This window comes from Mustela erminea, chromosome 9 (assembly GCF_009829155.1).
Source record: "Mustela erminea isolate mMusErm1 chromosome 9, mMusErm1.Pri, whole genome shotgun sequence".
Classification (NCBI taxonomy): domain Eukaryota; kingdom Metazoa; phylum Chordata; class Mammalia; order Carnivora; family Mustelidae; genus Mustela; species Mustela erminea.
In genome coordinates this window covers 102,069,399-102,081,469 of record NC_045622.1, presented here as the reverse complement: position 1 = coordinate 102,081,469, position 12,071 = coordinate 102,069,399, and the positions used below count along the sequence as shown (strand labels likewise).

At 43.3% G+C, this 12,071-nt stretch overlaps 2 protein-coding genes across 7 annotated transcripts in view; one reads left to right on the top strand and one right to left on the bottom strand.

Annotated features, from left to right (window-relative positions):
- Positions 1–2,936, bottom strand: part of ZFP91 (ZFP91 zinc finger protein) — a 57,216-nt gene extending 54,280 nt beyond the window's left edge. For 2 of the 6 annotated variants that reach the window (XM_032356687.1, XM_032356686.1), the window contains exon 1: positions 1,771–2,936. In XM_032356687.1, the coding sequence (XP_032212578.1) occupies positions 1,771–2,120 (350 nt within the window). In that variant the 5' untranslated portion in view covers positions 2,121–2,936. The remainder of the gene's footprint in view (positions 1–1,770) is intronic. The other 4 variants (XM_032356685.1, XM_032356684.1, XM_032356688.1 and 1 more) reach the window with 2 other exon arrangements.
- A 2,023-nt stretch (positions 2,937–4,959) lies between these two features.
- LPXN (leupaxin) overlaps positions 4,960–12,071 on the top strand; it is a 34,958-nt gene continuing 27,846 nt past the window's right edge. Inside the window, exons 1-2 of the mRNA XM_032356690.1 lie at positions 4,960–5,490; positions 9,654–9,808. Of these exons, the coding sequence (XP_032212581.1) occupies positions 5,478–5,490; positions 9,654–9,808 (168 nt within the window). The 5' untranslated portion in view covers positions 4,960–5,477. The remainder of the gene's footprint in view (positions 5,491–9,653; positions 9,809–12,071) is intronic.

Below are 12,071 nucleotides of genomic sequence, written 5' to 3'. Positions count from 1 at the left end.
AGTCAGTGAAGAAAACAATGAGATGAAAAAAAATACTGCACTAGCTTATTTTAAGGTATCATTTCTGTAAGTAAAACTGCTAGTGGTAAAACAGTGGGAGGGAAATGCAGCAAGGAAATCTAGGTGTATTTTACTCTCAAATGGGTAGGTAAGGATGGAAGGGCATTTAAGAAATACATTATTAAATTATTAGCCACCTATGGAAACAGAAATAAAAGAAAAAAAAAAAAGAAAAAAAAACCACAACAATTCTTCAGCGTTTACATGAGAATCACTACACACCACTTATACCTCTATCATTCCATCACAACTCAAAACAGTAATTTTAAACAAATATTGTATGTACTATGTACCAGGCTTTGTGTCACATGCTATACTTTCACTATCTCATAAGGATTAACATTATTTCCTACAGATAGTGGAACTAAAGCATACACAGTTTAACAAATTCATTCAAGAAATTTAATTCAAGTAAGGGTAATGACAGCTCTTTTCAAACTGGTAAAATGAAATACAGAATCTTAAAATTTTTGTGACTGTGAAATTCATCTATAGCAATTAGAATCCTAATTGCAGCCAAGTAATTTGTAAGTACAGATCTTTGCTGTCCAAAGAACTGTAGTTACACAATAAATTCTCTAAATTATGTTAACTTAAATAATTCAAAAATTTGAAGCAGATCTAATACCACAACATGATACCTTTTAATTTTTCTTTCTGAGAAGCTTCTAAGGCAAGCAAACAAGTCACAGACTTAATTCTTTATTTTGGAAGAGGTGTGTTTCAAGTTTTAAATTTGGTATAAGCCAAATCTTGCCATAATCTCTCTGGGAGGGGGGCACTTAAAATTCTAATTCCCCCCACTTTAATTTCCCCTTTTATCAACTTTTTTCACTTGAAAGTCAAAAGACACAAATGTTTTCAATTAACGAATTCAATGACTAATATGATTAACTTCTACAATTTACAGACACATGCACTTCAGTATTTTCAACATAGAAACATTTTAATACTAACAATTTAAAATTTAAAACTGTATGTTCCTGGTCCCTCCACTGTCTTTAGATAATAAGGTAATCCCTTTCAGAGTAGTCTAATCTGTAAGGACGAAGTTCTTACACGAAAACATAAGCACAAGTAGACAAGCAAAAACTAAACAAAACAACACAACACACGAAAAAATACCATGCTAGTCTCGAATGAAGACTGGCAGAGCCACGTTTTACCCTAAGTACCAGATGTGTAAAACAAGGGGAACGTGATGTGAAAATTTAGCAGAGTGGAAAAGCTACATGAAGCTACCAGTACAACTGCCTCTTGAGCTAATTAATGGGGGGGGGGGCGGGGAACGGACGGACACGCACACTTCTGAAGGCTAAGATTGTGCTGATTTCCTAATGGGGATGTGATGTAATACTGGAGAGCCGCCGAACGAGGGGGACAGGCTGACAAAGGGAGTGCAGATGCCAGAGTGCGGGCGAAGCCTGCGGCGGCAGGGAAGGGGAGGGTCACCACAGAGCAAAAGAGGTGTATCCCACAAAGGACGACTTCAGGGAGAGGGGAAGTGGCCCCACAGACCGAGGACACCGGGGGAGGGCCAAAGAGCGGCGGTGAGGCAGCTAGCAGGGGAGCGGCGTGACATCTGGCGTGCGAGCCGGCAGGGGGCAGAGCAGGCAGGATGTCACGTGGAGTGGGCGCTACGGGAGCCGAGAGGGTTGCGTGCGGACAGAGGGGGGTCTTTCCCACCGCCTGAAAGACTGCGTTACTCACAGGAGTCGCGGACTCTTCTTGCCCTGAGCTGGAGACGGGGGCTTCGCGGCCTGGGACTGCTGCCCTGGGGCGTCGGGAGGCCTGGCGCTGGGGCTGCTCCTCCGCCGGCGGGGATACTCGGCCTTCCTCCGGCGAGACACAGCGGCGGCGGCGGCGGCCGCAGCGGCCCGGCCCCGGTCTCGACCTCCCCTCAGCACGCGGCTGCTAGTGGTCCCCGCAGGCGCCGCCGCCGCCGCCGCCGCAGGGTTATGTTGTTGGGGCTCCTCTGGAGCCGCCTTGGCCGCCGCCGCCTCTCCCCCTTCCTGGTCCTGCTGCTCCGGGGGTCTCGGCTCTTCCGTCTCCCCCGGCATCGGGGCTCGTCCGTCCCCCACCCCCTCGTCCCAGGCGGCGGAGGCGGAGGCGGCGGCAGCCGCGGCGCTGCTCCCCCCGCCCCCTTTGCCTCCCGGAGCGTCCGGCTCAATCTCACTCTGCGCTCCTCTTTCCCCCCCTCCCCTCCGCCCGGCTCCGAGGGCGCCCCCCCCCGCCCCCTGCCACTCAAGGCCCGCTACCGCTGGCGGCGCGCGCGCGCCCGCCACAGACGTTCAGCAGACCAATCGGAGAGGAGGGACGGCTTCCTCGCCCTGCCCCTCGTGGTCTCTCACGCAGCGACGTCCCCGGTTCCCTCCCCCACCCCTTCCTTCAACCAATCAGGAAACGGCTCCAAGGGAGCGCGCGAGGTTTCCTTCCCCGCGCACCCGTTCTCACCGTTAAACGGCTGTGTCTCGCGACAATCCTAAAGTGACCTTCCTCCACCCCCACCCCCTGCGCCACGAGCTCAGCGCGCGCTGGGGGCAGTGGGAGGAGCAGGTCCCGCGAGGAGATTGGTGGGAGGAAAACGCACCTTTTCCCCCGCCTTGCTCGCACGCTGGACTGGCTGCGCGCGCACCTGCCTCCCTAAGGAGCCGCTAATGCCACAGGGCTCTTTCTATCCTTCTTCCTTAAGCCGCGGAAGGAGCCTTGGCGTTCTGCTGCCTCCACCCCGATCCCACTTTCCTGTGTGTGGCCTTTCTGTCCCCAGCGCCGCCAGGTCTTGCGGGAAGAAGGGGGAAATTTTTTGAGTTGTCGCTTCTCCTTTAAGAAAAAAAACCCCGTCGACAGCCGGATGAAAGTCTCTGAAAAAATGGCGGCGGTAGAACAGAGGCGGGGTCGTGAGGGCAAGGATGGCCCGCCTCTTGGCGCATGCGCAGGGTTAACTTGTCAAAAGGCATCTTGGGAAATGAAGTCTCAAATATACTTTAAGAAAAAAAATGAGAAAGAAGGGGCGGAGAGGATGCTGGGAGGTTTTTGACTGATGCACGATGGGAAAGGTAGTTAATTTTTTCTGCAGCTGGCGTTTGCTTTTTCAGGGAGGTAGTGTTTCCGGGTTAGGCCGCGACACCCGCACAGATCCGAGGAGAAATGGCAAACCAGTTGCTGGTCGGGATCGCTTGGGATGGTTTTCCCGACTATTTCAGTTGGTGTTGGCGAAACCTTTCTTGCTTGGCCACGTCAGTAGCCCTTAGGTCGGGTTGGTTACTCCGCACCTCCTAGCGTTCATGCCTGCAGTATTCGCCTCGTCATTCTCTGACTCCCTAATCTGTGAGCTCCTGGGGGTCAGGGACTGAATCTGGATCTGTCAGGTGCTCGGGACGGAACACAAATCCCACCACTCACTTGGGTCTTAATAATTAAGTCTGGAAATTGTAAAGTGGCTGTTCTACCAAATGTTTTCGGTGCCAAGGAGCTGGCGTCGGCTGCTTAACTTGGCTGTGGTCCCTGGGCTGCGGGGAAAGAGGAAGGGGGAAGGGTTGTTAGCGTGATTCTGTGACCTATTCACAGAAACCGAAGCCCTCCTTCGTGCTCCCTGCCTCGAAGCCACTTGGCTTCTGTGGTTTTGAATGTTTCTGCTGCACAGGAAGCACAGTCAGAATAGCAGCTTTGTCAGAAATTACTTTTCTGTCCGCTAGCGCGTGCAACTAAATTATCCTAAATGCGTCAAATGGCAGTTTCCATTTGTTTTCCAACTTGCATTCAGTGACAGCAGTGGGTTTCCAGCATTCCTTTCATGCACTATAATCAAGGAGCGGTTTGAAAGAACGGTTCTTAACCTTGGAAAATAAAGCATCTGGGGATAACACCCCCCCCCCCCCAACACACACACACTTACAGAAAGCGGATGGAAACAAGATCTCGGGATCCAATTCTAAATTTCACATTAATCATTCATTTAAATTGCAGATACAGTCTAATATTTGCAAGCCAAGGGCTGAAGTGCATTTTTCCTTTCAGTGTTTTGGCTCAGTTACCACCACAGATTAGGCAAATGTTTTATATTCTCCAAGTGTTCTGCACTTTCATAGGACCAGTGACATTTCAGTTGTAAAAACTATTATGGGTTAGTGAGGATGGGAATTTTTTCAAACCCATTTGGACGTTTGAAGCAGACTTTTGGAACAGCACTGACATCCAATGGCTGCTCCAAGTAATGCAGAGCGGGAATCTCCTTTTTATTTAAAAAAAATAAAAATAAAAAAGCATCACAATGGAAAGGGAGAATGAATGATTCCTTTACATCACCCAAAAAAAGACCATGTATTGCAGAAGAAAGCTCACAGTGATTGAAATTAAATCTGGGTTATAGTAAATAGTTAAGCTATCTGTAATTCTGTTATCTTTAGGAAGTTACTATCCCTTGAATCTATTTCACCACTGGTAAAAATGGAGATAATATTGTGTTTCACAGAGCCATAATTATAGTTCTTTACATACTGCTATCTCATATTTGGCCTTTTGTAAATGTTTTATTTCATTCAAGGTGAGTAAAATCACAGTGGTAAAAAAGGTGAAAAAAATGTTAATCTCAGAGTCCCTTTTATTAGGCAACATAACTAAGCAGAAATTATCCTTCCCTGAGACATTTGCAGCTAAACACCTTGTGTCTTGTCTTCCAGTTTCATTCTTCATGATCACTATAACTGTTCGTGTTTTGGACCGCAGAAAGAACTAATAGTCCTGAAAATCCAGATGTGACAGCTACTCTGCACTGCTTTTAATGGATTTACAGTCTATTCAGGAAAGCAGGTAAGCATAATTTCTGGATCATTGAGTAAATAAAGACAGCAAAATGAATTGGTTGCTGGTTAACTCTGATGGAAATTTTATGAAGGAAACCACTTCCGTGGTCATCAGTTTCACACACACACACTCACACACTCACATTCACACACATACAGCAGGTTTTCTGATGCACAGTCACAGTGGGATACCCACACTGGGGAAAAACACAAGTGCAAGTCTGCGATCCCATGAATTCAAAATGAATCCTGGTGCATAGGAGGTGCTCAATTTTTTCAAAGTTAATTTTGAATCTCACCCTCGCCAATGCACTAACAAAACTCAAATCCTACTACCCATCTTTCTATGTCCCATTTTCCAAACTTTAATTTACCCCCCTCCAAAAAAAAAAAGAAGAAGAAAAGAAAAGAAAGGAAGAAAGAAAAAAGGAAAGAAAAAAAAAAAGAAACTCACCAAATCAAAAGAGAGGAAGTGCTAAGCAAATACAGGAACCAAAAGGGTTATAGAGGCTGCTTCACGCTGTCTCACTCAGTTCCTTTGCGGTCCTCTTCTTCAGCACATGCCACAGCAGTTCCTCACAACCTGTGGGACCAGAGCATCTTGGGTGTGTGACAATGGAAGAGTTGGGTGAGTGAGGACTTTCTTGGAGGAGAAACTCTGGGGGAATGAAGACTTGGCTGCCATGTCTGTGGTGGGGTGTACTTCTAGCCAGAGGGAGAGTGGTGCTGGAAGATTGTGCTTCTACTTCTCTCATGACCTCAGTCCAACCAAGAGTGAAGCATGAGGAACTATGATTGTTTTGGGGAACTATTGGTTCACTCTTTTCGGTGGCACAAATAGGCTGAAAGTTGGGTGCTCACCAGGGTAAACTATGCACAAATACTTTTGGACCGAATTGTGATTTTATTATGAGTATTTGCCCCTTGGCGGCTGTTGCAGGTCATAGGGTGGTCACACAGTTGGCACCTACAGATTTGCGATTTAGGAAGAAAAAAAAGAAAAGGGAGAGGGATAAAGGGGGTGTTATAAGGAAAAGAAATGGAATAGAAGAATGAGAATGAGGGATCTGTAAATGTTGGAGCAAGGCCAGGGTGGTTTCATTTGTTCCATGGTTTAGTATTAAATCAAGGAGAATTAGCGCTAAAACTCCATCGATTCTGTTGCTAAGCTTTTTATTCAGAGGAATTCTGAAGTAACAGATTACTGTGGCCTGCAAATATGATACTCTTTCCATTTCGAACAATTAGAACCATCAGTGAAACAATTGGTTACATTGCTCAGAAAGATCCCTGACTTCCAATCTTTGTAGTAATGGAAGGTTTGTCATTCTTGGGATTCATTCCTTATCCTTTGCTGACTTTTGTTGCTGGCATCCTTATTAACACTAAGTCACTAACCTTTTACTCAATTTCCAAGCTGTATTAATACACAGTGTTCTGAGTTTTTGTATGTTTGGCGTACATAAAAAGTGTGAACAACCTAAAACAGATCTTGCATATTGTCTTGGTGGTGGTGTTAACTGTTTGCAGCGTAATTTGAGAACTAGAGGAGCAGAGAGGAAGATAAGCAAATTACAGGAGGGAAGAGATGTTAATGAAGAGGGAAAGGTGGTATTTAATAAATATTAAACTGTTTTGGAGGTAAAGTCTATTTTGAAGCTTGGGGTAGAAAGTATTTTGGACTTGGAGCAGAAACCAGATTCTTAACTCTGTGAGAGTAGGGAAGTTCACATTTCTGCCTAAGTTCAAAATCCAGCTCAAAGACTTATTTTAGCAATAACTTAATGGCTTTCATGTGGGTAATTCAAAAGGGAAGTAATACCTATTTAGTGACTTAAACTAAAACTTGACATTTTTGCGTATATTAACCATGTTAATGTCTGAAGCAACTCTCTGAAATAACTATGACATGCTTTGTGTTTTCTTCCAATGAGATAACCAAGAAAAACAATAAATGTTTTCAGCATCACTCCCAGGAGCCCCTGACACCAAAACTGATTAAGCTACAAGGCAGTCTCCTCTTTTAGCAGTGCATTGGCTCAGGTGTTCCAACCAATAGAACAACCCAGATAATTTAAAATAATTAAAAATTAGATTTGCACAGTTTTCCACTACTTGAGCAGGATGAATGGTAGAGGAATCTGGTCCAGAAGTGTAGAAAGTACCAAGCCACCTGGAAGGGGTGACATTCATGTAATCTATCTTTGTTCGTATTGTCAGTAGCTCAGTAACTACCCAGACTTAGGGTTGTTCGTTCTTCCAGCCGCAGAGAAATAGGGTGCAAGACAGGTCAGCAAAGGCAGGCGGTATTTCCTTTTTGCAGTACTTCCTCCAACCTTGATGGTTTGTTTCTGTCCAGCAGATTTTACCTAAACTTTCAGTACTTGGGGATGCTAGATAAAGGGGAACCAGGAACAGATTCTGGCTCTGAATGAAATCATTCCAATCCATTGAGATCCCCCAAGAGACCTCACTTTATCCCTTTTATGTTAGTGTTGATGTTACCGGATTTCTGCAGATGAAGGGCTACAGGGAAGGACTACAGAGTTTTCCATCTAATACCTCCCCCCACCCCTTATAATCCCACATTCGTCATACTAAAATTAGTCATCTGCAAATTACGGGATCTGGCAGAAGGCAAGAACATCTTGGGAGTTGGTGTTATGTGCACTCCTAGGAAACAGGAAGAGAAAGCCCTGTTAACTCATGACCCAGAAGAGGGAGTTTCACTAACTTTGGTTCACTGATGCTTCTAAGGGTAACCTTCTCCTCTTAGAGATATGGTTTGCTTCTCTTACAGAGAGTATCCCTTCTCCCCTAATCTTTACTATAAATGTCTTATTATTTTGAATCCAAGATCCATGACGTCTGGTTGGAGCAAAGCTTAGAAAATAGAAAAGGACTATATCTTCATAGAGGGGTATAGAACAAAAGATTGGAACCCAGAAGTTTGGCATTCAATCTGGCTAGTAAAGTTATGAGAAAATTAGTCTTTCTTTCTCTTTCCACATTAGTTTTTTTTTCTTTTTTCCTTCTTTTGAAAAAACGTTTGATTATGAGGAATTTTAAAAAATATATAAAACCGAAGAAAATAGTTTAATGAAATCTAGTATACTCATCAACCAGCTTAACAGTGATCAACTCTTGGCCAGTCTTGTTTCATTAATACACCCACCCATTCCTCTCAGTCCCCGATTATTTTAAAGCAATATCAGATATGTCATGTTCATTGGTAAGTATGTCCCTATTGCCCTTAATCTGCAGAAATCAAACAATGTCAAATAGTATAATCCACTGTTTTGCAAACTTTTAAAAATCATGACCTGTGGTAAAAAAAAAAAAAAAAAAAAAAAAAAAAATCCACCAGAGATCCACTAATGGGTCTCAACCCCTAATTTGAAAAAAATTGTAATAGAATTGCTTGATTGTGTAGACGAGGAAACGGCTTCAGAGAAGATCATATCATGCCAAGATGATCCTGAGAATCCACATGAAGATGGGGACTGCAATGTCTGACATGAAGTTAGTGCAGGGGCTAAAATCAGATAGCCCAGGATTAGACAGGATCTGCATCAGTAATGGTGTGACACTACTTTTTTCTTTTCTTTCTTTTCTCTCTCTCTCTCTCTCTCTTTTTTTTTTTTTTTTTTTTTTTTTTAATAGAGGAAGAGAGTTGGTAGGGGCAGAGGAAGCGGGAGAGAGAGACTCTTAAAGCAGGCTCCACGGGGCTCAGTCTCACAACCCTGAAATCTTGATCTGAGCTGAAATCAAAAGTTGGATGCTTAGCCAACTGAACAACCCAGGTGCCCCAGTCTCTTTCTTGATCTATAAAATAAGGACAACAATATCACCTGCCTTAAAGCTTTAGGATGACTAAATGAAATACAGAAATTCCTGAGCATAGTGCCTGTAATGTGTCAATTTTTATTATTAATTTCATTGTAACAGAAAAGTAGTTTGATACTTGTAAAGTGCATTTGTTTTGTTTTGTTTTTTAAGAGATTTTATTTATTTATTTGACAGAGATCACAGGTAGGCAGAGAGGCAGGCAGAGAGAGAGGAAGGAGGAAGCAGGCTCCCTACTGAGCAGAGAGCCCAATGTGGGGCTTGAACCCAGGACCCTGGGATCATGACCTGAGCTGAAGGCAGCAGCTTAACCCACTGAGCCACCCAGGCACCCCAAGTGCATTGGTTTTCTCCAAGAAAACTACAGCAGAAACAAATCTCAAGATTTGGATTGCAATGCCATCTTGCTTGATTTTGCAATATCTATTTTCTCCTTGATCTCCACCACCCCCCCTTTTTTTTTTACCTTATATGCCCTAAAAGACAGAATACTTTTACTTTGTTTTGAAAATTTTGTTCATACGTGGGATATAAGAAAACAATAATCAGGGTTAAGAAGAAGCATTACTGTGTTGGTACATTTAGAAAAAAAATTGTTATTATACTTTTCTGGTAGGATTTACTTTTTTTCTAAATGGGGATCTTTGTGGGCAACCCACCCTAAATGAATGATAGAAATTAGTGCCCTGAAATATAAGAAGTCAAATTCTTGAGAGATGCTGTGAAATTGAAGGCAACCATAGAAAATTGGTCACACTATGTGGAGGCATTAAACATCCTCTGGGAGAATAGACCACATCTTGAAGTAACATAAGAAGTAAGGGAAGATATTGAAGACAGTCTTAACCCAAGAGAGAAGGAGGTGAATGGAGGCACAGGGGTGACATTTAAGGGGCAAATCATCCCATGTTCTGTATTAGGATTCTCTTGTATCTTTTGATATAGATGCCTTATTGGAGGAACTGGAGCACTCCACCCTCCAGGACAGTGATGAACCCTCCAGCCCAGCTCCTCTTCCCCTCGATCAGCGCTCCAGAAAGGACAGTGACCTTGCTGAGACTTCAGAGACCATTGTTCAGAATGATACAAGTTCCTTGCCGGTAACTTTTTGTTTATTAGGGTACTTTGAATATGCATAGTTTAAGTGCCTTTCTGAAAATTAATTGTATCTTACATAAAGTGATGTGAAAAAAGAATCATGTGTCCAGGAAAGAGAAAGAAAAATCCCTCTATGATAACTTGAAGGTGGTTGTTTTCAGAAAGGATGAGAATTCAGAAAATCATCACAGAAGAATAAGCCTTTGAGAACTGAACTTTTTCTAATGAGGGCACGGTGACACAGTATTCCCTCGTTTACTCAGAATATTCTGGTATCACTGTCTGGGTATGAGAGCTGCGTGTTGCAGTTTGACTGGAATGGCACTCTCCAAGACCGGGGGTTGGGGGGGGTCAGCTGGGCGAGGCCAAGTGGCAGCTCAGACAAGTCTTATCAGCATGACTTTTTAAGGTCATAACTTTCCCGGCCTTATTTTCTGTTGAATGTATTAGGAAACTCAATTATTAGTATACCTACAGATGGTGATGCTCTAGGGAGCCAACAACACAAATAAGCTAAACTCATCAAAATGATGTGTAAGAAAAACCCAGAAATCCAATTTATTAATTTCTGGCTAGAGTCAAAACCATTCAAGTGGAACAGAGAATAGAATTTGCTGATACATATCTTCCCTTGCTGTTGGTCAGTCTACATGAATCTACTTTATAATTAGGAAGTTGCTTGATGAGAATGGAATTAGTTTAAGAGGAATTAAGTAGATACTCTTCATATGTGGTGCTTTGAACTACAGTACTCTGATTCATTTGTGTACGCTTGGTATGAAATCACAGGTTGCGTGGACCTGAAGTTTGAGCCTGTGGTTCTTTCCCCCTTTAACTGTTCTTCCCTCCAGCTACATATACATGGTTTTAAGGATGCACATTTATTTCTCTGCTAGGGAGATACTGTCTTTTTCCCTCAATGCAAGATCATAGCCACAGGCTCTTAGCTGGTTTGTTACACTTGCCCCCTGCATTTTATTTTCAGAATAGCAGCCAGAGTGATCCTGTAAAACTTAGATCATGTCATTCCTCTACTCAGAACCCCACTGTGATTTTCCACCTGCATTTGAAGTAAAAGCCATGGTCTTGATGCTGACCTAAGTGGGGTGACTGTATGTCTTGGCTCACTTGGAAGAGCCCTGGGTTTTTGCTTGTTTTCTCAACATTCTGTTATTGGCTTTGCCATTTACCCTAGATTTCCCATATTTTATGAATTTTCTTATTAGTATTCCCACTAACATAAACCAGCATGGGTTGATAGACCTCTGTTTGGCTCTTCTGGCTTCTTCCACCGTCTCATCTAGTAGCAAGTGAAATATATTCAGCGAACAGAGTTCTAACTTTATTATGGCTCAGTCCAAAAGATGGCTAATGGTAACTCTTCTCTTCTTTTCCTGCTCCTGTTCAGACAAATCCTAACTGGTAAGCACCCTTTCAGGGATAATATGCAGGGTGCTGTTGGTTAAAGCTAAGAGCTTAAGCACAGTCAGGAACGGCCAACTCCTCTGGTCTTAGGTGGTGGCAGGAAAACTTCTGAGGTGTTTCCTCCAGCTGTCCATTTGGTATACCACCACTCATGTTCATGAGGTGCATGGAGCCTCCTCAGGGTCAGAGAAAAATATGGGAACCTGTGGCTTAATGTCATACAAATTGTGTTTAGGAAATAGAGGCTAAGCATTGCATTGAGTGTAGCATAATCTAAATGTTCTCGGTAAAGCAGTTTTGGCCTTAATTGTACATGTAAAGCTGTAGCTATTTTATTATTTGGCAATGCTTTTATTTTTGCAGTAGATGCTTTTAGCAGCATTTGGCTGAAACCAAAACCAAATCCAAAATTACATGTTTAATCTTCTCAAGAAATTGATGACGAATGTGTAATTTGCACAAAATATTTGCCAACATTTCCTGGCCGCCCTGGAGGCAAGTGGAGAGGTTACTGCCCCCTTGGAAGACAGGAAGACACAGCTATGGGGAAGAAGCATCAGCCTCTCCTTCAGAAGTTAATAGTTTAAGAAGAGTGTGCCTGATGCTTTAACATGTACAGTTGCAAGAGTTGTGTCTGCCTGTCAGAGGGAAGTACACCTTCCTGTTTGGATCAAGTGATGCCTCTAAGTTGGTTTTTGCTCATTTTCAGTTTCAAGGGATCTTGTGCTTGTAACTAAAGTAAACGTGATGATTGAGTTGGCTCCCTTCGTAAGCCACCAAATAATGTCAGCTTTATATCAGTGCCGCCTCAGTCAGAAGATTTGTTAATTCCAAAAACTT